The sequence below is a fragment of the Ursus arctos genome, unplaced genomic scaffold, assembly GCF_023065955.2.
Source record: "Ursus arctos isolate Adak ecotype North America unplaced genomic scaffold, UrsArc2.0 scaffold_23, whole genome shotgun sequence".
NCBI classification, from domain to species: Eukaryota; Metazoa; Chordata; class Mammalia; order Carnivora; family Ursidae; genus Ursus; species Ursus arctos.
In genome coordinates this window covers 5,406,034-5,432,172 of record NW_026622908.1, presented here as the reverse complement: position 1 = coordinate 5,432,172, position 26,139 = coordinate 5,406,034, and the positions used below count along the sequence as shown (strand labels likewise).

Below are 26,139 nucleotides of genomic sequence, written 5' to 3'. Positions count from 1 at the left end.
AAGGTTAAATTTAAAAGTTAAATTATTTAAAAATGAGTTCTCGGTAATAGTATTTTTAATAAAAATATTTCTTTTGAGAAAATATATACATTAACCCCAATACAAAATTTTAATAAAGTAGAAAGGAAATCTGAGTCTCATTAGGCATATGAACACATGTGAATTTATACACATGGACTTTGCAATAGCAGAAATATACTTACGCAGGATGCAAAATGTGTACCAAGGAAATAAGAGCACAGGATATATACATTTTAAGTGCAAACTCAATAAATTAGTTAAAATTTTATTACTTAGTAATGTGCGACCAGGTTACAAATTATGTGGCAGTGGTAGCAAAAGTGACAGGAAGGAACTTTGCACTCAACATGTCTAATAAATAAAGCTCGGTGATTCATTCAATATTATACAGGATCAAAACTTCCAACACTTCCATAGATCTTTAATATCTCCGAGATATGCCAAATATTTAGGTAGGTAAGAAATTGCCTGACATCATACTTAAAAGGAATCATCTTGGAAAATTAATGGTTTTACTGTCTACAAAAGCCATACAGATCCAAAATATGGTCTCCAGGAGAAAAAAAAAAAAAAAAAAAGATTAGTCTTCCATCCTGTTATCATTTAGGCTGCTCTTTAGATCATCAAAAATCTTTCACGACTCAGGTACCCATCTGTACCTTAGGAGTTCGTGAACATTGTAAATATGGTCCATTTTCTTCACAATTAAGTATTCCCACCATTTTTTTAAAGGAATTAGACTCACAGTTGGGCTGTAGCAGTACTGAGTAGTCCTAGGTCACTTCTGTCATGTAGTCTCAAGGCAGCAGGAAATCCACAAAGATGAGCATCAGTTTTCCAGTGACTAAACTCAGGACACCTAACATACGGATCCGGACATAAGCACATATTCCAATTATTCGCTGTGGCTTTTGGAGCTCCTACTATTTCTTTTGATTAGACTCAGATTTATCTAAGAAAGAATAATGCTCATCTCATAAATTGTCCTAAAGATGTTAACCTTTTTTCTTCTGACAAATCTGCGTTTATATTAAGTAAATGTTTAAAAATACGAATCCTGAGCAACAGTAGTAAGAACAGTTTTGACTGAAGAAGAAAGTCGCTTCATTGTTACACCCGAACAGCTTCAGAAACTCAGCCGTGGAATTAAGTCAGTAAGACTGGAATTCAGACTTCTGATGTCCCGGGCAAACCTGAGTACTCTGAGCGGGAATCGAACACACATAGTAGGTAACACACAACAGTAAGAAGCATCAGAAATCGATGCACCTGGATTCTGTTATATTTAACAAAGGTCACTCGGTCTTTCACGGATAAACCCAGCTGGGAGCAGAGCACCGAACAGTGTCTTGCACTGAACAGACCCCTCTGAAAGGCAACACTGGATTCCTTTTTAGATAGGCACAGACTCCCCCGCCCTACCCCCTCCCACCAAAATGTTCAAAGACCTAAAATACAAATTGGGGGAAAGAAAAAAAAAAAAAAAAACAACAATATGAATCCTGTTTCCATGAAAGCAAAAAGTTCCGGCCACTTTGGAAACTGAAGTCACTTGAATTTTTAGTTCTAGCTACCGCTCACGAGAAAGAAGAGTTTACTACCCGGCAAAGCATGATTACGACAGAGTGCTGGGATACCGGCGAAGGCCTCAAGCAGCGCTTCGCCACATGAGTCAACGGAAGCCGCGCTCTAAGGACACCTGCGTAGCCCGTGCGGCGAGCGCGCACAGCAGCGGGAGCCGCCGGCACGGCGAGCAGCCTCTCGGTAGCCGGGCCTGTCCCCGCAGGAACGGCCCGCTGCGGGTCTGCCCACCGAGCGCCAGGCGGTGTTTTCTGACCCCGGGCGCAGCCCTTGGGGCTTCTTCGATAGGCCTTCTCTTCTATTCAAACTGTCTCTCCTCCTCTTCATCTGCTTCTTCGATGACCTGAATGTCATCTGCTTGAGGTAAGGAAGGATTTTCCACCTGCAGTTTATTCCCATCAGCTTTACATTTCTCTTCTTCCTCTATGATCTCCTTCCATGTCTTGTGGTTTTCCGTGAGGTGCTGCATTAGCTGACAAAATATCCGCCGTCTGCCTTTCCTCCTCTGTGGTTCTGCGAAATGTAAAAGCAATACTTATAATCATAGCAATACAATTCCTTCAGTCACTAAATATCCGAGTGCCTGTTTTTTCCAGGCACTTACCTAAGGCGCTGGGGTTGCAGTCATAAACAGTAAGATAGAAATAATCTCTGCACTATGGCGCTCCTGTTCTAAGGGAAAGACCTAGGTAAGCGAAACACGAGACGATGTTAAGTTGTTACTGGATGAAAATGAAGCAGAGAAGGGGATTAGGGGAGACTGGGTGGGGTGAGAGAGGAGGATGGTCCTAAAATTCTGAAGGACAAATAGCAATGTGAAGTTAAACCACCTTTTTAGGATTTAAGTATTGAATTAAACACTCTTATCTAGGTTTCAGTGAATATAAGCAATTTCTGGAAGCCAGTCAGCTTGTCCAGGACGATGCTCAGACGGTGGTGGCAGAAGACTACTCTTCCTTACGCTAGTCCTGGTACAACCGGACGTGGGGGCGGGTCTTCCTAATCATGGTACCTGTTCTCGTTTACAGCATGCTTGGGATGCTAGGTGTAACTTCAGATCTTTAAAGAGCAAACAACGGACTTCGGTCACGGCTACAACGGTGACACTTCTTTTTCCATTTATATTCACTGCTTTCTACAGAAACTACGTCCCTACAGTTTGGCAGTCCAAATCCATAATAACACAAAACTTGCTTCTCCCCTGAGAAGCTACAGAAGATACGTTTCCTCTTCTCCCCACTATTGGCATCCATCTTCCCAGTCGTTAGGAAGGGCAGGTGAGCAGGTGGGGCAGCGCCAGCCCCTCGCACCTCCTCACCTCACAGACTCCGACACGGTGACAGCCCTACGGCGCGTGCAGAAGCAGAGCCTCCTGAAGTGGACTGGCCCCGAGGAGACGCTACTTTAACCAAGACCACGGGGGCCGCGCTAGCACGTTCCCCGGCCCTCGGGGGTTACTCAAGAGACTATTCGAGCTGAACATTCAGAGAGTAGTTACTCAACATACAACTACTGGATCCGTATCTTAAAAACCAAGATCCACGGGCGTCCGGGTGGCTCAGTCGGTTAAGCGTCCGACTCTTGATTTTAGCTCAGGCCAGGATCTCAGGGTTGTGAGATCGAGCCCCACTTGGGATTCTCTCTCTCCCTAAACACATACACACCCCCCAAAAAACAAAGATCCAAATTTAATGTTATTAACTGCAACTATCCATTTAAGAAAACACAGCATCCCTCTACTCTTACTAGGATTTAGATTGTCTTCTATTTCTTCATCATCGGTATCTAATTCATCACCATCTTCACCGGAACAGCTCTCCGTGTCCTCATCGTCTTCGGCTTCTATCCACTGACCCGGCAGCAAGCCCGCAGCGTCGTAGGAATTACACAGGGGCCCCACGATATGGGTGATGAAAGATTCTTGGAGTTTTGCTAGTTGAGGCGAAGAACGATCCATGAAGGGACTGATGGGTAAACCGAGGTTTGCTTCTTCATCTCCCTGATCATTTTAAGAAGAAAAGTACATTTTGAACTGTTGAAAGAATAACCACTGAGCTTTGCTGTTAAAATTATCTTGAGATTTTTTAACAGGCATAGTCTACATCAAAATAATTTTCACAAAGAAGTGTCTAATTACTCTGTCATTTCAACGGTAAGAATTTCTCCAATATTTGAAAAATCCTAAGCAAGACTTTATTTTCACACCCCACCAACCAGGATGATTGATGTTCAGTGAACAAGAAAAATATACACTAAAAAAAAAAAAAATCAACAAATCTAACAACCTGAAAAATTTTATGTCTCTTTCTCCTGGGGGGAGATGGGATCAGGAAAGCTAGTGTTGTACCTTAAATGCCCAGAGTTGAATTTTGCAAATGCCTTTCAACCCCCTACCCGTTTCTAACAGCGGGAGCAGAGGCAGGAGTGGCTGAGGTGAGGGGCGTGGTCCGCTGCTCCACCGCCTGCCCTCTGACACCCTCCCCCGTGGTCTCCAGGGCTCCGGACAGCGCAGTCTGAGGGGACAGATGTGGTTTCCGAACCCTGCTTTTGCCACCTGCTGCCTGTGCGGTGTTGAGCAAGCTCTATGCCCATTTCATGTGTAGAATCTTAACAACCTACTTTACGAGGCTGCTGTGAGGAGGAAAAGCAGTATTAGCTCCGGTACCGAGCCCAGTGCTGAGCGCTCCCCAAAGGGTACTACTGACATTTTCGTTGCTGGCATCTGAACTGGTGGGGAAGGAATAAACTCCAGAATGTATAAACTGTGGGCAAGCAGCGTCTCTGATGAGGCAACACTGTCCTAGGGAAAGAACCGGAAACTGTGCTAGTGACTGGCCCATGATTAAAAAGCTATGATTTTTACTTTCTGTGACCAAAAAAACCATTGTTTACAAAAAAAAAAAAAAAACCAGGAAAAAAATCTCAGTTGGGTTTATCCACAGGATTCTACAATTTTATAAGTTTGGCTTTTTTTTTTTTTAAAGATTTTATTTATTTATTCGACAGAGATAGAGACAGCCAGCAAGAGAGGGAACACAAGCAGGGGGAGTGGGAGAGGAAGAAGCAGGCTCCTAGCGGAGGAGCCTGATGTGGGGCTCGATCCCAGAACGCCGGGATCACGCCCTGAGCCGAAGGCAGAGGCTTAACCACTGTGCCACCCAGGCGCCCCAGGCTTTTTTTTTTTTTTAATAGGAATTTGGCTTTTCTAAGCCCATGGCACTCACATGACTATAGGGGTGTAAAGACAGGATAATTAATAAATAAAAAGTTGGGCAAGATTAGAACTGTGCAGCCACATCTGCAGATGCCGGATGACAGCGCGAGCAGACTGAGAGACTGGATAGCGCTGATGAAGACGGACCAGGCCTTCCATACAGATCAGTACCTTTAACCCTCGTGACCACTCTGATGGGGCGTCAGAGGACCTTTTTTTCCTTTAACATACAAATACTTAGATTAAGTAAAACTGTCTGAAATAATATTTTTTAGTGATCTAGAATTATAATAGCTGAACTTTAATGAGCACTTATGTGTCAGGAACTGCTCTAAGAACTTTATTAGTTCACCTACTCCTCACAGCAACCTTATGAGGTAGGTACGATTAAATATTCCTATTTTATCAATGAAGAAACTGAGGCACAGAGAGGTCAAGTAACTTACCTAAGGTCACATTGCTGGTAAAGAAGAGAACCCAGGATTCAACCTCAAGCATTGATTCCAACTTTAATTATAAACTGGGTCTAAGTGAATTTGTGAGTCTTAAATCGGCATATACTACTACTTTATTACCTCTGCACAGATAATATCAAGATGGCATTTTCCTTAGTGTAAAATTCTTTTGCAAATACGAACTGAAGCCTGAGATCAGCTTCAATTATCTTTGAGAATGGAGATGGTAATTTGCAAATACTATATTGTAATCTCTAGGTAAATATTTATAACCCTTTAGATCTCCAAATTATATATAATTTAGTTCAAATGTATCAAAATAGTAAAACATTAATCTCGGAACACTTAGGTATTCCCGCGGTTTTTTCACCATATAGCATTTTGTAACTTGTCAATAGCGGAGTGAGCCTTGGGTAGGATGTTCAGCTAAGGTGGCCGAGAGACACTGCACAGTCACTATTCCATACCGTTTGGGCGTAACACGGTATAACAGATAAGTACACACGGTTTAGGGGTCAAATTCATCACCCCTGCTGGAGCAGCTACTCGGGGTAAGAAAACGGTCTCGAAGGCCTCATTTCGAAGACCTCTTGATCTTGCCTGACTATCACGGGCAACAAGGATTCCCAAGGAATGCAATTCCAAAGTAAAGAAGACGTGTTCGGTATTTGGGAGAAAATGAAATGCTGGCCTGTGGGGAAATCCATATGCTTCTACATTGTAGGGAGCTTCAGAATTGGACCCAAAAAATGACAGATTCTGCAACGTGGTAGTGAAACCAGTAACCAAAGGGTTAACGGGACTCATAAGTGCCACCGAAACTTTGTACCCAACTCTGCTCTTTCCTGGAATGCAGCTTGCCACCGTGCTGCTATAGATGACCCTGCCTGACATCATGACGGCAAAATGCTGAGTTAGTCGTTTGGCAGAGACTTCAGGCTTTACCAAGAAACCAGCCAGAACCGGTCAGGACCACCGACCTTCTCTGAGCACGGACAAGTGTCCAATGGATAAGCTTTTAATGTAGAAGGGCCTAACCCCCCTCCCCCAACTCCCATCATGCTAAGGATGCCATTTTTTCTGGTCAGGGGTCATTCACTGACATGAAAATACACGCGGCAGACCCACGCAGGTGTAGACAACGAAATGACTTCAACCCCTCCCGACACTTCCTAACCTCCTTCGCTTGATTTTGAAATCACACAGCTCCTCTCCCTTTTACCCACACCCTTTTCATCTGCCTTTACGTAGTCCCGACTCTCCCACTTTGAGGAGGCAAATCGGAGGCCTGCCCTTCCTAGTGTGGCTGCCTCTCCAATAAACTCTCTGATGCACACAGCATCTCGGTGACCGGCTTTGCTGCGTGTTGGGCATACAAACGAGTTCAATTACAGGAGTGTTATCTGAAAGATTTTAAAACCTGTAAGAGCATGTTTTTATCTCTGAATCCTTAAAAACCATGAAATACCTCCTCTCTCCCCATTTCTAGCCCTCAAATACCTTACCCTCTGCCAAGACTTCCACCCAGTTGCTATTTCTAAGGCAGTCAGGCAGTCTTTCTACAGCAGAGTTGAAAATGGGTTGCTATTCTTTAAATATAATCTAAGTATGCCCTGGATCGATTAAAAACCACCTCATCTGGAAATAAACTATCCTAAGTTAGAGGCGCTCAGGGTTTTAAAAGAGACCTGGAATCATGATGTAGCCTAGCCTTACCTCTAGCCTCAAGGGACATTCGACCCGTGTCAGATAGGCAATAAGCTATTTTTTAAATTTTATCAGCAAAAAAGAGCTGAGAAAATACTAAGACCAGTGCAAGTTCTACAATTTCTAACTGTTTCTGGTCAAAGTAACCAGACTTCACACATTTAATGTAGCTATCCAAATCCCAAAGACCAATGTCTTCAGATGGCAGCTCTCAAAAATCCCGCCCATCTCACGTTTCAACTTACCTGCTCATAAAATTCATTGACAATGCCTTCTGTCCATTTCAAATGCAAGTCCCGAACTTTCGCTGGGCCATTGATGTCTGCCAGTTTAATGCACACTTGGCATACTAAGAGGCGATCGTTCTCATTGCTCCATTCTATACCATTACTATTTACATCGTTGGCCTATTTTGGAAAAACAATTATTTTAGGTTCCGAGGGCACAGTTTTGTTTTTTTAACCAAATCATCTTAAAACTGTTTCCTCTCTAAATTATAGGAAGGAATATGGGTTAAGTTTCCCTTTGAAGTGTCATTATAATTTTGTTTCACTGGAAGCAGAGCACCATAAAAACATAACAAACCAGGAGTTTCAATATCTGTGATTACCACAGAAAATTGTAACGTGTGTACATATAACATATGTTAACATAATTATATGTATATGCAAAACATCAATAAATCACTTATGAATTCTAACTAATTCTACTTCAAAAAGAACACTTAGGATCTACAGAGAAGTTGGCTTCAGCTGTGAAAGGAAAATATGATATAGTTGAAAGAAAACAAGTCTTAAACGCTGATCCTTATGGTTTCAAATCCTGACTCAATGATTTATTCATTGTGTAATACTGGAAAAATTACTTAATCTCCTTGAATCTGTCTTCATCTATACAACAGGAAAAGTAGTACCAATCTAGCCATATTACCATGAGGATTAATAAACGAAAAATGTTTTGTTCATAGTAAATACTAAATGCTAACACTGTTATTTAAATGTAATTATCATCACTAATTTGGCATATTACTCTGCCTTTCAAAAACTCAAATTTTCTCTTGTAAAAAAATGAAGTAAATGGGCCAGAGCAGTGGCTTTTGAACTTTGGTTTGAAGGCAGTTTTTTTGGAACACCAAACCCTTTTGTCAAAGGAGAATTTATGTAGACCACCACTATAGAAAACACAAGGAGAGCTTTTTTGATTGAAACCATGCAGGGGCCCTAGAGCCCCACTCATATGGCATTTTCCTGAGAGACTACAGAAGAGAAACCTCTGAGGAACCCAGAGTCAAAAGTACTGGACTAGGTGATCCTTTACCTGTGAAAACTTCTATTACCCTGACTGAAGCGCTTAAATGAATTTTATTATTAAGTAGAAGTTAACAGAGCCACACAACTATAAAATAATTTTAAAGGCATATGGATCTCTCACTGATTTTTAGAAGTATTTTATTAATATCATGACAGCCACAGACAGGGTCTCTGCCTAGAAGGTTAAATCTAGGATTCCTTTGTTATCAGTTCCTCTCCCCTGAAGGTACACCTTTCCTATACGTCACAAATGTCATCAGGGAAACAACAGCTTCCTGCCAGCCAAAGAGGGAGCATCCTTCCGTCAGTAATCCGTAATGCAGTGGTTCTCTACATTTTCCCACCCCCCGATGTCTGAGGGATAGAACACATTCCAATGAGTACCCCTATCGCCTCAGGGCAGGGGTTCCCCATTCCCTACTGAGTGTGAATTCCTGACGGCAGGGATTTCCACCTGTTCTCTCCTTATTCTTTGCTGGCACGACTGCACATTGAGGGAGATCCCAGGTAGTCGTCCGATGAGTGCATTATTCTCAAGTGGAAGAGTGGAGGGCACTTCTCTCCCACACCAGCCAGTTCAACGCTGATAGAAAGAAGGGACTAACAGGTGACTGAGGGAAGCATAACTGGCTTCTGAGAAACACATCTTTAATTTCCTAAGATAGCTTACTTGGCACCCTGCACAACTTTCTCCAATCTGCCCCTAAAAGCTTTTGACGTCATGAATTGGCTTATCACCATGCGAAAGAAAGTTATAAGACTATGTGTCAGAAAGGAAAGGTAGCAAGAGAGAGTATGTTTAGGACATGTTATAGTAAGAGTTATTTCAAAAATATTGACAGATATATTGTCTCACATCAGATATTATGACTTTATGAGTAGTATTAATTCTCACTTAACATTATAAAAAACTTATCAGTAATACAATAATGATTTCCACCACTGAAACCAGACAGTACATTGTATCACAAACCTTGGCGTTGAATTCAGCAAGGAAATCAAAATGCTTTTTAAGATCTGTGGCAAGGATTGCTTCAATGACTAAAAAACGAAAGCGCTTGAATTCCACATGATCAAGATTAAGAAGGAAGTTGTATTCTGGGCGAGAGAGATACAGATTCCAAGCTGATGCCGCATGATGATTTTCTAGAACAGATCTGTCGTTGTACAAAACTGCCTGAAAAGTAATAAAAATGAGTCAGGCGTCTCAGAGATATTAATCTTTAATAATAAACAGCGTTAGGCTGGAAGAATACAAACAGTGAGTAACTACTCTATGCCCAGCATTTTAATATCTGAAGAAGGCTTGTGAGAATTTTCTAAATGAGTTTACTGCAGTATAGGAAGGGTAAGGCAGACCTTTCCAGTGAAAGGATAAGTCGTCTCCAAAGTTCGTCTTTGCAGACAGCTTGCTGCCCTCAAGAGATGTCAAGTTGATATTGGAGGTCCACTTCATTGAACCCGTGAGCCTTCTTAGATAAAGCTTCTGTTAGTGAAGTCATTAGAGAGAGAGAGCGGGTTTAGGGATACACTTTTCTTCTTCAGCTAGCGTGGAATCAGTGGTGCTCAGGACCGAAGAGGAGGAAGCAGCAGCACTGTCCCGGGTGAGCAGCAGTCCTGCGTGTCCAGGAAGGACACAGTCCTCCACTCTGATCCTGGCACAGTGCCTGGGAGTAAGGTAAACACACAACTCTCTCTGTTCAGGTGGTGTGCAACTATTCACTTCTTATCCACCTCATTTCAGTGCAAGACCCTCGGTACTCTAGGACTTTGGAATACAGATTTTAAAAAGCAGTGGCTTATAGGTTAGAGCGTCTTCTAGCTCTAAAAATTAAGCAATTAAAAATTATTAAATAAGCATAGTAATTATTTTTAAAACTTCCACAATCAGTGGTAAAGGCTGGGGATAAACATAAAAACCTGTCCCTGTTTTCATAGAGCTGCTTGTTAACAAGAAGGAAAGATAACAATAGAATGCAATCCACATTAAGATACATATTCTGGGAGGGGGCGCCTGGGTGGCTCAGTTGGTTAAGCGTCTGCCTTCAGCTCAGGTTGTGATCCCAGGGTCCTGGGATCGAGTCCCCGTTGGGATTCCTGCTCAGTGGGGATCCTGCTTCTCCCTCTCCCTCTGCCCTTCCCCGCTTGTGTTCTCTCTCTCAAATAAATAAAATCTTAAAAAAAAAAAAAAAGATACATATTCTGGGAACTTAAACAAGTTTGTGTTATTTGTGAAAATAAGCTATAGTCTAAATGTAAGATAACACCATTTGATTTTATGAAAGTAACGATGAATTAAGCTTTGTTATGGAACATACAAAGGCTGCAAACAATCTAAATATCAATAGATGAATGGATAAAGGGGTGTGTGTGTGTGAGAGAGAGAGAGAGAGAGAGAGAAAGAGAGAGATGGATATTTAGCCACGAGAAAGAAGGTAATCCAGCCATTTGAGACAACATGGATCGACCTTGAGAGCATGAAGCTGAGTGAGTTAAATCAAGAAAGATATTCTGTATGGTATCTCTTATGTGTGGAATCTTAAAGAGCTGAACTCATGGAAACCCAGAGGCTACCAGCGGCTGGGGGAACTGAGGAGATGTTGGCCAAAGGGTACAAACTTCCAGTTACAGGACGAAAAGGTTCTGGGGCGCTAACGCTCAGCACTGTGGTTATAGTTCGTAGTACTAGATTATATACTTGAAAATTGCTGAGAGACTAGATCTTAAGTGTACTCACCGTAAAAAAGATAGGATATTAGGTGCCATGGTGGTAGCATTACAATGATACATGCGTCAAACGAACATGTTGTACGCCTTAAACGTAACACAATGTTACATTATCAATTATATGTCAATAAAAAAGGCATTTTATACTAGCCTTATTACAACTTCCAAATATCAGTCTCAAAGAGAAAGAATAAGTCTTTGATGACTCCCTAAGGGGTCAATTTATATTTAATAGTGATTTCACTAGTTCATATTCAAATCTGATGAAAACTGAGAAACTATTAGAACAGCTTTGTCTGTTCAGGAAGAAGTAATCAAACTTCCAGCTCAATAAAGCACAACATACAATAAGTGCCCTGTACAGCTGGCTCACTTAATAACTCTTTTTTTTTTTTTAAAGATTTTATTTATTTATTCGACAGAGAGAGACAGCCAGCGAGAGAGGGAACACAAGCAGGGGTAGTGGGAGAGGAAGAAGCAGGCTCCCAGCAGAGGAGCCTGATGTGGGGCTCCATCCCGTAATGCCGGGATCACGCCCTGAGCCGAAGGCAGACGCTTAACCGCTGTGCCACCCAGGCGCCCCTCACTTAATAACTCTTAGCTAACAAGAGCAGTAAAAGAAATAAGTAAATTCAGAATTTCTTCACCATTCAAATCGCCCTTTGAAATTACTAAAGAAATATAAAATGGGGCAAAAAAAAATCTGAATCAATATTAAAATCTAGATAGTATCACCATACTGGAAACTTCAAATACATGGGGAAGTGGGAACGGATTGAGGGGAGAGGCCAACTAAGTTATCGCATGAGAAGGAAAAACCCACCTGGAGAGTAAGTGGAAGGAGTCCCCCGCTGGACCCCAAGAAACCCATGACCTCACAGAGGAGTAGAGAAACAATCATGGAGCAGTAAGTAGGAGGTAAATGTCCGTTCCACTTTTGGACGAATATTCGGTGAACGCACAGAACAATAAACCGAGCTTAAACTTGGTGAGAACAACATTCCAGGGAAAAGAGCTGGGAAGCCGCAGCAGGCTTTCGCTGAGGGCTGCCTGACGCCCCGAGAAGGAAGCGCACACCCCAGCTGACTGGGAGCTGCGCTAACCACCTGCTGGGACGTTTCGCGAAAGCATCTGGATGCCCGCTCTCTCTAACCAGGGACCCCCTTCCTTGCCTCCACAGGCTCGTCTCTAATCCAGCAAAGCAAATTCACTGATCATAAACTTGCTTTTTCACCCTCTTTTTGAGCTGGAAAGGTCTGAAACCAGGTTTAATACACACGGATAGAATTAATCTTCACAAATAATAAACACCTTTCAATAAGTGAAAAGAGAAAACCCCTCAGACCTGTCGGAGACTTAGATCACACAAAGGAAGAGCTGACAAATCTGAACGAATGTGTCCCTTTTGAAACACAAGAGACAGGAGGAAACAGTAAACAAATCTCTAGGTCACAGTCATGAGATTAAAGAGGCGACTTCTGGAAAGTGAAAACCCGGAAGAAAAATTGTTTTCATTTAAAAAAAATTCTTAGCTTAAAAAATCCCACGGAGGTAGTGACTCAGGTGCTACAGAAAACAAAGCAGCGAGTTCTGAAAAGGAAAAAGAGAGACAGAAGGTACTTCCTAAAGAAACAGTCAAGATGAACAGCTGTCATCCTGAGATCCCTTTCTCCTCAAGTTCCGGTTTTGTTCTCAAATTTCTGGTAATCCTGTATCTCCTAAGGTCCTCTGTCTTCCTTACCAACCTTGTTTCACTCAGACATGTTTTTAGCTAACTCTCGAAGTGGATGGGTACACGGCTTATTTTACCTGTGTATCTGAGATTCTCTTCATTTTGCGCTTCACGCTCGGCTGTAGCTTCGCTGGATGCGGAAAGCGAACTTGAAAATAGCACCTTCACGCCGGCACCACCACCCCCCACCCCACCCCCCACCCCGCCCCGGTCACTTCGTTCCTAGCACCTACGTCGTAATCGTCTCTCTCTCTCTGCCTCCCACATATACTCTTTATTCTTGTTCTTGCTTTACCGGAATGTACGTTCTATGGGGGCATGGGTGTTTTTTGGCCTCTTTTGTTTGAAGAATAATGTCTAGAATAGTGCCTCTCCCCAGTAGGCGCCCAATATTTGTTTATTCCAGTACCCTCGAGCCTCCATTGTTGCTAAAATATGCTGCCAGTTGGATTTTGTTCTTTCACACGTGTACTGTTGTCATTCTCTCAGGAATTCTTTTTTTTTTTTTTTTAAGAAATTTTACCATGACACTCCGCGTGAGGTTTTTGGTGTTTTCTCCCCATTCAACTTCTCTGGCACCTGCAGAACCCCTTCCATCCAAAGACCCTCTCCTTCTGGAATTCTAATAGTCAGTCCTTGACCTGGGCCACTGTGCCGCATTTTCCCCTTCCCGATACTTTCCATCTCCTTCTCTTTTTAGTCTGCATTCCGGGACAGGTTACCTGGAGTTTACTTCCAGGGCTTATGGTGAATTTTTAAATCTTTTTGCAGTAATATTTTTACTTCCTATGAGCTCTAACTTGTCCTCTGATGGTTCCTTTTTCATAGCTTCCTATTCTTAGGGATACAGTGTCTCTCAAATTCTGAGAATACCTTTTAGAAAAACTTAACAGTTTTCTATTCCCTAGATTTTTTTTCCTCTGTAGCTGGTTACCCTGTCCATTTTAGCCTTTTCTTTCCAAGCTACTGGTTAATGTCATGTCCAGTGATCCTTGGTTATCTGTTGATATTAAAAAAAAAAAAAGGAAGAATTCTAGATTCTCTTCTGTTTCAGTGTTGCGTCTCTTCTTTAATTGGGAAAGATGAGTAGGAACTCTGTGAATGTGGATGGCCTTTTGGATGGTTTTGCTTTAGAGTTATGAGACCAGCTGCCAGCCCTTAGGTGTCCAGGATGAGAAGGATTTTCTCTGGAGTACTAATACTCACTACTAGTAATTCTTACTCTCTTCTGGCAGTTTCCTTCAATATCTAAGAGATGAGTTTTCTGCCTGGAGGTAAATGCAGGGTTGTAGTAGCTTTATTTAAACATGTGTAGTGTATGTGCATAGGGGACTGGGGGTGCATGTGCACACAGTCGTGTGTGTGTGTGTGTGTGTGTGTGTGTGTGTGTGTAGCAAGCCGGGACAAATGGCATCAGGACTCTCTCACTTAAGCTGTAGCCTCCTCTAGTATACTTTCACCTCTCAATATTCATCTTTTTCATTTTCCAGAAATAGAAATTTCTGGAAAGCTCTTTAATCTTCTGATGATAATACCCTTCCCCACCTATTCTTCTGCTGTAATGAGGAGTCAAATGCATGTGTTTAGTCACCATCTTGATCCGTAATTTTGTGGGATAAAACATTTACAAGTGTCTCCAATTTACAAATCTCAACCTCAAATTTCATTTCCTTTTACCTCAAATATCATGAAAATATTCTCAAACTCTAATACCTTAGGCACTAATCTCCATCTTTTAGCCAGCTTTTCATTTGGAAATAGCTCAGAAATCTCTTAGAATTTTAATACTAGCATCTCTTCAGAATAAACCTGACTAAATGTTTCACATTCTTTTACAGCAAGAATTTAAAATAATCCTCCTATACCTTCTCGGCGTACTTTCCTTACCATGAGAGTGAAGAACATTTGATCCAGCTGGTGGTATTACACACTACCACTGAAGCAATAACATTTTTCACTAATTGTGGCCTAATCAGACCCACTGAGTTTCCCAAGATGAGAGGACCTACTTTATTACCTAATAAACACGCCTCATGCTTTCACAGAAGGGTCCTTATCTCACTCACGCTAGCTGAAGAAAATCTCATGAATTTCATTACTTTGGGAAGAACAGAGTATATTTCAGACAAGCTAGCAGTCCTGCAGAGCAAAGAAATCAGGCATCCTTCAGCATTCAACAAATATTTACTAAATGACTTTTATGTGTTAGGCACTATTCTAGGTATTAGGGAATAAAAGGCAAAAATCCCTATTCCCATGAAAACATATTCCACTGAGGAGAGACCTATAATAAAATACACAGTATGCTGAACGATCACTGCTATGGAAAACATAAAGCAGGGAGGGAACATGAGTGCCAGGAGGGGGCTTGTGCAGTATTACACGGAATGAGGTGACAGAGTGAGCCATGTAGATGCGTGGGGAGACAGCAGTCCGGGCAGGGAGGACGGGAAGTGCAAAGGCTCTCAGAAAGGGAGTGCGCCCGGGACACGGAAGAAAACAGCCAGGGGGCCAGAGGCCGGACCTGGGTGAATAAAGGCGGAAGAATCAACAGGGGCTAAATCATGTCTGCCACACCGAGCCATTAGAAGGCCTTTTACTAGTAGTGAGGTGAACGCCTCTGGAGCATCTGGAACAGAAAGTGCTGTAACTCGCATTTAAACAGGGTTACTCTCGCTGCTGTGGGGTGAGAACAGACCAGCGGGGAGCTGGAAGAAAGCAAGGAGACTGGGTGGAAGACGACACTTTTCCAATAGCTGAACTCCCTGTCAATTTCCTTTCCATTCCAACACTTCCCATGGCTTCCTCTGCTGGCAGTCCTGAACAATGGGAAGTTAGAAATTCCACGTATTATTGATATTATATCCAGACTTCACATTTTTACTTTGATGAGGACAACGGTCTTAAGCATATAACTTGCAGGAATGATTTTCACGTATCACTGCTTTATCTGCAAGTGAGACAGAGAACACTGGAGCTCGCTCACGCTTCATATCCTTGGAGGAGAGGTAGTTAAGTCTGCCTCACCTGTGCTGGAAGCTGATGAAAGACTTAAAGCCAAGAATGAACGAGAAGAGTTGGTAACTTCTGTCTATATGATACCTGATTCAGGAGCCTCTCAAACACACGAAATGGAAAACTTCCCACACGCTATCCCTTTACCCCTAATCATATCAGGTCCGTATCTGGAGGCTCAGAAAGACAAGGGTGCCTTGCCCGAGATCACACGGCTAACGACTGCATAATCAGAAATCGAACTTGGGTCCCTTGATTGCAAGACCAGTGCTTTTTGCAGTGTGCCACGTCCACCCAGGTCCACGACACCCCACAGGACCAGGTTTTTAAAGGTGACGGAGTGTGAAGCAAGAGAGAGAACACACCTCTGCTCTGGGCCGAGTGGCACGGCACACAGGGGGCATGTGCCCCTTACTCGTAATCTCTCCCACAGCTATTCTTCGAGAGTGGGCAAATATTAATATCGAGACTGAAATTCATGAAAAAGTTACCTGTGGAAATCATGAGCTGTTAACAGATAAATCCTTGCTGGAGAAATGGATCACACAGCATTTTTAACCCTCTCTCCCTCTCTGTCTCTGAATCCTAGTCTTGTTCTGACTCGAGAACCGGGCTCTTCTCTTTTCCATAGTGAGAGTGTGGGAAAGAGAAGTGGGGAGAGCAACACAGGATGACTACAGAAGATGAAAAAAAAAATTTGAGAAGTGAAGTTTATACACGGAGCGGTGAAGACGTAAGATGAACTCAGCAAGCAGTCACTGACTTCTCGTTCTTTGTAAGGCACACGGTTCCAAAGAGGACATTTCAGGAACCACCAGCTTAAACAAACACCCACAACCACTTAAAACCAAGGATTTAGTTCCAAGACCTAATGTCTAAAGCTACTGCAATGACAGTATCCATTTGTGGTAACTCTCACCTCTTACGCAAATTTGGACCATAAAGTAATCTTGCACCTTACCAGCTGTACTGGATACAAAAATAAGGTGGTACTAGAAGAAATGTTTACATACACCAATACATGCAGCATTAAGAGCTTTAGAATCGGAGTCTTTAGGGAAAAGGAGGACATCAACGAAAATGACCGTTCATCATTATGCTTTTAGCCGTAGAAAGGAAGAAGGAAGAATCAGGCTGACATCCAGTCGGTCTTATCAATTCGATCAAAGGCAAAAAATATTGGCGGCAAGGATTCCCGAATTTCATAAAACAGTGAATTACTCTTTCATGACCATTTTATTTATTTGTAAGTGGAGGAAGGTAACTTTTCCTTCATTCTTTTGCACATCTCATGTCCAGGCCACATGTCAAAATCCAAGTAATTACAATGCAGATGGAAGGGCTATCTGATTCCACTGGAGGATGCGTTACAAAAGGATATCCTATGCGGTTGTAAAATTTTTTTTTTTTTTAAAGATTTTATTTATTTGACAGAGAGAGAGACAGCCAGCGAGAGAGGGAACACAAGCAGGGGGAGTTGGAAAGGAAGAAGCAGGCTCCCAGTGGAAGAGCCCAATGTGGGGCTCGATCCCAGAACTCCGGGATCACACCTGAGCCAAAGGCAGACCCTTAACGACTGAGCCACCCAGGCGCCCCGGTTGTAAAATTTCAGAATCACGCTTGAAACTTTCCGAGAAGGTGTTTCCTACCTGCGGGGCATTTGTAGCCACCAGAAACGCGTTTGTCCGCCCTGGGTGATCGTAATCATGCATGGCAGCCGCCACATAGAGAGCCATCAGTTCCAGCGCGGGAATGTTGGACGACAGGCAACCATAGCTGGCATCTGGAATTGAGCAGCTTCTCGAAGAGAGGTAAGCAATTGGCCCGGGGTTCATTCTACCATCAGCGTCTGAGGGACAAGCAAAATAAACCAGCATTACACGTAACTTCCTCACAAAATGAGACTAGGGACGGGATTCCCCCATAGGTGATATGATTATTTATCTTACTTGTTGACTAAGCTAAGAAATAAACTCTATTTGGAGCGCCTGGGTGGCACAGCAGTTAAGCGTCTGCCTTCGGCTCAGGGCGTGATCCCGGCGTTATGGGATCGAGCCCCACATCAGGCTCTTCCGCTATGAGCCTGCTTCTTCCTCTCCCACTCCCCCTGCCTGTGTTCCCTCTCTCGCTGGCTGTCTCTATCTCTGTCGAATAAATAAATAAAATCTTAAAAAAAAAAAAAAAAAAGAAATAAACTCTATTTATATACAAGGACTTAAACAGTCTCTTCTTTCCAGCTTCCATGCTACTAGAGAGGAACAAGGTTAAACATGACGGGGAAGTCACCTACTTTATAAGCATTATGAGGTTTTTATGATGCCCTCTTACTTGGGCTAATAATCTTTAAAAACCTCTGGTTTTCTTAACATTTATTATTTAAGGACACAGATAAATGGCCAGGGCATAGGAAGTAAGAGGAAAAAGCAATCTAGAGAATAAAATTTCATGAAAACTGTAGGGAGATTTAGGAATCTAATGTATTAACAAACTAAGCTTCCCAACATTGGTGCTTTTCCAACCTTACCAGGAGATTACATTTCATTTGTAGCCCTGACTACAACTCCTCCCCTTCCCTTTTTCTTTCCTTGAAGCCCCTTATAAGACAATGGCAGGAAAAACTATGGAAAATGAAAAGACGCAGAAAACTGAGAAATGTCTCATTTAACATAATTCTCTTTTTTTTTTTTTTTTAAAGATTTTATTTATTTGACAGAGATAGAGACAGCCAGCGAGAGAGGGAACACAAGCAAGGGAAGTGGGAGAGGAAGAAGCAGGCTCATAGCAGAGGAGCCTGATGTGGGGCTCGATCCCGTAACGCCGGGATCACGCCCTGAGCCGAAGGCAGGCGCCCAACCGCTGTGCCACCCAGGCGCCCCTACATAATTCTCTTTTTATCCTCTAGTTAGACAGTATTTTCACTATCAACACTGTGCTTTCTGTGTCTTAATATCTTGCCAGTGATTTCATTTTCTTTTGTATTTTAGTGGCTTTATCTATTTAGACGGTCATTCTATTATTTTTGCTGAAATGATCTCAAAGTACAAGAAGGAAAAAATAAACCATATTTAGAGTAGACAGCAAATAAAACTACAAAGATATTAGAGAGATACAAAGTTTCACTGACTGACTTCCCCAGGAGGAAACAAGGAATAATGTCCTGGCTTGTCAAAGTCCAAAATGATCTTCATCATAATTTATTTCACTCAATATTTGCCATCACATGAATTTTTTAACCTAAAGGCTTTAATACACACTAGTGACAATTATAAAGATACCCCATTATTTTTATGTTGTTTATAGTTTTTAATTAAATTGAGTTTTAGAATCAGCCACACTAGAACTTTTAAAAAATAATTATAAAAAATAAAAGCAAGACAGTTAAATGTATGGATAAAGATATATTTAACATTCAAATTTCTAGTAATTTGAATTTTCCCTATGTTATATGCATTCTGGATTTCCCTAGAATTATAAATATACATATAAAATATAAAAAAATGGCAAAAGACATCCTTTTAAACTCAATTACTTAAAATTGACATATTAGGATCCTAATACATTCAGTTTTATTTTTTGTTTTGTTTAACATGAAATTAATAGTATGAAAAATAAAATAGCTGGCAAGGACAATTCAACATAACTATCACAGATCCCATTTGTTTACTTTCTTTCAGAAAATGGTGATTCTTTTAATTGGCTGATTAATTTAAAAGGAGGCCTCAGTAAAAGGCATCCAGACTGGAAGAGAAAAGCAGAGTCTAAACCCTGACAGCCCCCCGCTTTTGTAACATAAGTGCTTGATTTAAGCTCTAAACTCCCCGGCATCCATTTTAAAGATGCCAATGGCAAAGAAACACCCTGCCAGCCACCTATCTAGACAAAGAGCCAGGCCGCTTCTGTTTTAGAAATCTTGGTTGATTTCAATATAACTGACCATTTGGGCTGCTGGTTTTTCCTGTACCCATGCTTTAAATTCCTCTTATGCTTTAGGGGCGCCTGGGTGGCTCAGACAGTTAGGCATCAGCCTTCAGCTCAGGTCATGATCCCAGAGTCCTGGGATGGAGCCCTGCATCAGGCTCCCTGCTCGGCGGGGAGCCTGCTTCTCCCTCTCCCACTCCCCGTTTGTGTTCTCTCTCTCGCTGTGTCTCTCTCTGTCAAATAAAATCTTAAAAAAAAAAAAAAATTCCTCTTATGCTTTAAATTCACCAATAAACAGTGAGCCAGTGAAACCCCCACTCTTGACCCCGACAGAAAACAGAGCCTCAGGTATGTCTGCTCACATGGACGCTCGCGCGTGCTCTCTCTTTCTCCCCCTGTGACCTTGGCTCTGGGGTCCCAGCTATGCTGGTAATTTTCAATTCCTATAAGTAATAAACCTTTTTTTTTTTTTTTTAAGTTTCTTGATGGTTATTTCTAGAGGGCATCTTGCAATTATAATAATCACAAGAACTGGTCCAGCCACAACACTGGTTATTGACAGGCTAAAATATAAATAAAGACACACAATAAAGAGGTAAAACTATCTCTACTTACAGATGACATGCTCCTGTATATAGAAAAATCCTAAGAAGTCTAAAAAAACTATTAGAATAAAGGTGGTCATCAAGATGGCAGGATAAAAGATCAATATACAAAAAACCGATAATTTATATATACGACAGCAATGAATAATCAAAAAATGAGCCAAGGGGCGCCTGGGTGGCACAGTGGTTAAGCGTCTGCCTTCGGCTAAGGGTGTGATCCCAGAGTCCTGGGATCGAGCCCCACATCAGGCTCCTCCGCTGGGAGCCTGCTTCTTCCTCTCCCACTCCCCCTGCTTGTGTTCCCTCTCTCGCTGGCTGTCTCTGTCCTATCAAATAAATAAATATTAAAAAAAAAAAAAATGAGCCAAAGGAAAAAAAAAAAAAAACCCCGATCCCATTTACACCAGCATCAAAAAGAATAAAATACTTAGGAACAAACTTAACAGATGTACAAAACCAGTATTCTGCGAACTAAAAAATATTGTTGAAAGAACTTAGAGAAGACTTAAATAAGTGAAAAAAAATACTCATGTTCATGGACCAGAAGACTTAATATGGTTAAAATAGCAGTACTCCCGCAAAATGACCTACAGATTTCACACAATCCCTATCAAAATCCTAGTTTGTTTGTTTGTTTGTTTCTTTTTTTTTTTTTTTTTGGTAGAAATTCACAAGCTGGACTTAAATCCATATGGAAATACGAGACCCAGAACAGCCAAAACAATCTTGAAAAAAAACAAAGTTGGAGGACTTAAATTTACCAATTTCAAAGCTTACTAACAAAGCATTAGTAATGAAGATAGTGCACTGGTATGAGGACAGACATAAAAATCAATGGAATAAAACTGAGAGTCCAGAAATAAACCCTCATATTTATGGCCAACTGATTTCGTACAAGGGTGCTAAGACCATGCTGAGAGCCATCTATGGCCCTGCATGATGTTAGGCTCTTTCATACGTGTTGTTTCATTTAATGCTCACATCTTACAAGGTAGAAACTGATTTAGTGACATTTAAGAGCTGACTATGTGGAGTACATATAAACAACTCTTTTCAACAAATGGTTCCGGAACAACTGGATATTCAGGTGCAAAAGAAAGACCTCTTCCTTTATTCCCCAAATTAGTTCCAATGGGTCACAGACCTAAACTTCCTATAACTATGAAACTCTTAGAAGAAAACATACGAGTAAATCATCATGATCGTGGGTTAGGCAAAACCCTTGGGTTAGCCAAACATTTAATAGGTACCAAAAGCATGAGCAAGAAAAGAAAAAGATAAATTAGACTTCAACAAAATTAAAAGATTTGTACTTCAATAGACACCATCAAGAAAGCAAAAAGACAACTTACAGAATGAGAGAAAATAGCTGCAAATCATAAATCTGATAAGGGACTTATGTCTAAAATATACAAAGAACTCCTACCGCTCAATAATAAAAAGACAAATGACCAAATTTAAAAATGGACAAAAGACATGAATAGACATTTCTTCAGAGAAGACAGACAAATGGCAAGGCATTCGACATTATTAGCCATTAGGTAAACACAAATCAAAACCACAACGAAATACCCCTTAACAGCCACTAGAACGGCTATCAAAAAGATAATAACAAGAAGTGGCAAAAAATTGGATCCTTCATACATCGTTGGTGAGAAAATAAAATAGTGCAGCCACCTGGGAAAACACTTTGGCGGATCCTCAAAATGTTAGGCACAGACTCATCTTATGACCCAGAAATTCCACAGCCGGGTATACGCCCAAAGGAAATGAAAACACATCCACACAAAAACTAGTACAAGGACACTTAGAGCAGCATTATTCACAACAGCCCCAGAGTAGAAAGAACCCAAAAGTCCACCAACATTTGGGTGGGTGGTAGGAGAATGAGAAAGAGGGAAAAAAATTTTGCTTATTACATAAAATAAGTATCAATGAGGAAAATACATATGGCTATTATAGATTTCACTTCTGAGGCCGGTCACATAGCTGTACTTCAGATGTATCATCTTCTTATTCCATCAACAACTCCGTGTTCCCTTTGTCCTCAGCCAGCATCTCTGCTGATCATGGTACTTTGCCTGGTGGAATGACCTCTATTTTCTGCACTATTGTGATTCTGATGATACTGCATCACTGTAGTTTTCCATTACCTTTTGTCACTGGCCATGGGAGTACCAAAAAGGCCAAAAAATCCCCTGGGTTACTGACATACATCCTCCCATGTACAGCAGGAACTTCATTTCCCCTCGATAATAAGGATCAGACAAAATCAATCACTATCGTCAAATGTGCTAAAATATGAAGATATTCTTCTAAGAAAATAAATACATCTACAAACAAGTGACCTGATGGGAGCACAGAACTAAGGGAAGGAACGAGGAGACTAAGAAAGAGTAAACATGGAATGGCAGAAAATGTAATGGCAGTACTTTGGACTCAATGACCGAAGACTGTAAAGCAATAAAGCAATAGCTGAGCCTATGACGTTCGCCCGGGTTAGCACAATCGTATTTCTCAGGCATCTGTAACTAAGCAGAGTCTGTCCTGGTGTGTGTGTGTGTGTGTGTGTGTGTGTGTGTGTGTGTGTGTACCTCACTGGAGTAGTTCTCCCCTCTTTGACAAACTAGAGGAAGAGAACCATGTTATGCAAATTCATTACATTTGTATAAATAATTGTATTTATGATGAGGAACACAATTAACCAGGCTTTGGGAGCAAAACATAAATGTAATGAAAGGTTTTTAATGTCATCATTTAAATGCTTACATGACGCTTTTAAGTATGGCCGCTTTCACTGTGAAGGTTATATAGTTAAATTTACATGATACCCCTAAAACAGAAAACCAAGAATTGAAAGAAAAGAGCAAAGAAAAGATTCTCTTGCCATTCTGGATAGCAAGCAGCAGGATGGGACACAGAAAAGAAACATGGTAGGTCCAACAGTACCGCGTCTCAACCTAGCTCTTAAGGCGAGTCGTAGTTCTCCTAACTTGCATGCCATTATTATGCACCAAAATTTATATAGTCATTTACATGTACCAAAGGTCACTGAGTGAAATTTTTAAGAGAACAGAGGTAATGAAATGAGATAGCGTGATTTATTACTTCTAGACAAATAATTAAAAGGAAGACTCGTAGACGGAGGTACCTGCTTCGCTTCCTGCTGCATGGTCACCGTGGATCTGCTGTAGACCAGGAACTGGCCGCGTCGTCAGATACCAAACTGCATGTAGGACATCCGTGGCGTGTATGCGATTGTGATCTAAAGTCACCAAAATGTTTTACAAAATGTTATGTTTAACATAGGACATTTTTTAAAGTACAATAATTTTCTACTATCCTATATCCTCATAAGCAAAATGTATGGCTTGGAGTAACTTCCCACAATTATATTTTGGTTTCATCTTATTTTTTTTTATGTAGGCTCAATGCCCAATGCGGGGCTTGAACTCATGACCCTGAGATCAAGAGCTGTATGTTCTAGTGACCGGGCCAGCCAGGAACCCTTGTTTCATCTTATTTTTTTAAAGTCTCTTAATGTGTTAAAAAGTTCTCCTCTAAAAACTTTCATATAGGGGTGCCTGGGTGGCTCAGTCGTTAAGCATTTGCCTTCGGCTCAGGTCATGATCCCAGGGTTCTGGAATTGAGCCCCATGTCTGGCTCCCTGCTCAGCAGAGAGTCTGCTTCTCCCTCTCCCTCTGCCCCTGTTTAACTGTTCCTTCTCTAGCTGTCTCTCTGTCAAATAAATAAATAAAATGTTTAAAAAAAAAACCTTTCATATATACAATGAAAACATAGTAAGACAGTCAAAGAAAAGGCAAGTAACAAGGGCTAATTGAAAGGCATTGAAAAATTTATTGATGGTTGCTATTTTTTAGCTTTATTTTTTTATTTTTTATTTTTGTAAGATTTTGTTTATTTATTTGACACAGAGAGAGAGAGAGAGACAGCGAGAGAGGGAACACAAGCAGGGGGAGTGGGAGAGGGAGAAGCAGGCTCCCCGCTGAGCAGGGAGCCTGACATGGGGCTCGATCCCAGGACCCTGGGATCATGATCTGAGCTGAAGGCAGACGCTTAACTGACTGAGCCACCGAGGCGCCCCTAATTTTGTAGCTTTAAAAATACTACCTAAATAGCGTCTGGATTATGGAGACCCATGTTTGCACACAGGCAACACTTACAAATTCTGGATATTTGAACTCCCCTCCCCCCCCACAAAAAAACACATGCACCAAAAAACAAAAAAAAGCGATGAGACATAACTCTCTCTCAGGCCCGCTATAGGGATGAAATGTTAAAATGGCATAGGAAAACATCCAGAACAGTGTCTGAGACATAGTACGTAATCAAGAAAACATGAGTTTACTGAAACATCACTATGTGAAAAGGCAAGACCTACAGAAGTTTTAGGATCTTGGGAAAGATTCTTCTGAGCTTTTACTTCCCACCTGTGAAAGGTAGATAACATAAACTTTCCAACAAACATTAAATGATTTAATCTTCATGGATCTAATGATGATAGTCACAGCTGATATTCAATAAAAGTTCAACACTTCTACACACATCTAATGAGTACCAGGCAGAATCAGCCGATGACACAATACGAAGTATTCAGGCTATCGACGCGACATGATGTCTGCAAGGAGCTTAATTATTCATGCAGTCAACACCTTTTACTGACCATGTATTATGTGCCAGGAATTCTGATATGTGCTTTCCATGGCTTGTCTTATCACTACCTATGGAGTAGGGACTATTTTAATTTCCATTTATAAATTTGGACACGAAAGTTTAGAAGAGTTAGATCCAGAGGCTCTTTTCTTAACACCCTATTTGGAGCTGATAGTGAAGACTTTATTGCCTCTTTTTTCCCCCCACTCCCCTTCAAGTCCATTTTAAAGTATCACTTTAGGGTCACGCGGGTGGCTCAGTCTGTTAAGTGTCTGCCTTCAGCTCAGGTCATGATCTCGAGGTTCTGGGATCCAGCCCTGAGTTGGGCTCCCTGCAGGGAGCCTGCTTCTGCCTCTCCCTCTTCCTTCTGCTCATGCTCATTTCTCTCTCAAATAAATAAATAAATCTTAAAAAAAAAATAAACTATCACTTTATTCTATTTATAAAATACAGTCATTTTTAAAAGCATATTTTATAAGTGGAAATTATAGTACATATAACTCACATTAAGTATTATTATTTATGAGTTATACCAATTTAAGAATAACTTGCTCTGTGTTTATACAAGTGATTTCCCAAAATGTGTCCATATGAAAGGAAACTGTAGAATATATACATGTATAAAGAAATCTGTATCATTTCCTAATATGAAATTCAAATTATATTTTACTTACTTCCGTAAGTCAGGATACAGTTAAAAACAGAAATTCTATGGATAATTTTTAAATATTTTGAAGTCAAGAATTTTCTGACGCTCTTAATTACTAAACATTTTAAAAGATAAATTGTACACCATATAACAATTAAGGGAAAGAGCACATTATAAATATATGTCTGTATTATGATTCACTTTATGAAACATAAATAAGGAAATATACCAAAATGTTAATAGTCCGTTAACTCTAGGTAGCAGGATATAGATTACTTTTTAAAATCCCTATTTAAAATTTTTCCAAACATGTAATTTAAAAAGTGTTTAGATCTGAAGGGAAACATACTAGTTTCAAAACCAGTATTAACTGAACTTAAGTAATAAGATCTGCTGATACTTACAAGGAATGTCTCGATAGCCATTTTCCAACGCACGAAAATAGTTCATGAACTGCAGAGTGGGGATTTTAAATATTTCCAACAGGCCAGTGTCTTGAAATAAGGTATACATAACCTAAATGTCAATTAA

At 41.0% G+C, this 26,139-nt stretch overlaps 1 protein-coding gene across 4 annotated transcripts in view; it reads right to left on the bottom strand.

Moving 5' to 3' along the window:
* Nucleotides 1-252: 252 nt before the first annotated feature.
* Nucleotides 253-26,139, bottom strand: part of PDE3B (phosphodiesterase 3B) — a 169,684-nt gene continuing 143,797 nt past the window's right edge. For 3 of the 4 annotated variants that reach the window (XM_026486775.4, XM_026486773.4, XM_026486774.4), the window contains 7 exons: nucleotides 26,013-26,124; nucleotides 23,437-23,550; nucleotides 17,412-17,611; nucleotides 9,262-9,465; nucleotides 7,224-7,385; nucleotides 3,349-3,601; nucleotides 253-2,115 (listed from right to left, as the gene is read on the bottom strand). In XM_026486775.4, the coding sequence (XP_026342560.1) occupies nucleotides 1,901-2,115; nucleotides 3,349-3,601; nucleotides 7,224-7,385; nucleotides 9,262-9,465; nucleotides 17,412-17,611; nucleotides 23,437-23,550; nucleotides 26,013-26,124 (1,260 nt within the window). In that variant the 3' untranslated portion in view covers nucleotides 253-1,900. Of the gene's footprint in view, nucleotides 2,116-2,202; nucleotides 2,288-3,348; nucleotides 3,602-7,223; nucleotides 7,386-9,261; nucleotides 9,466-17,411; nucleotides 17,612-23,436; nucleotides 23,551-26,012; nucleotides 26,125-26,139 lie in introns of those variants that run through there. The other variant, XM_057317543.1, reaches the window with a different exon arrangement.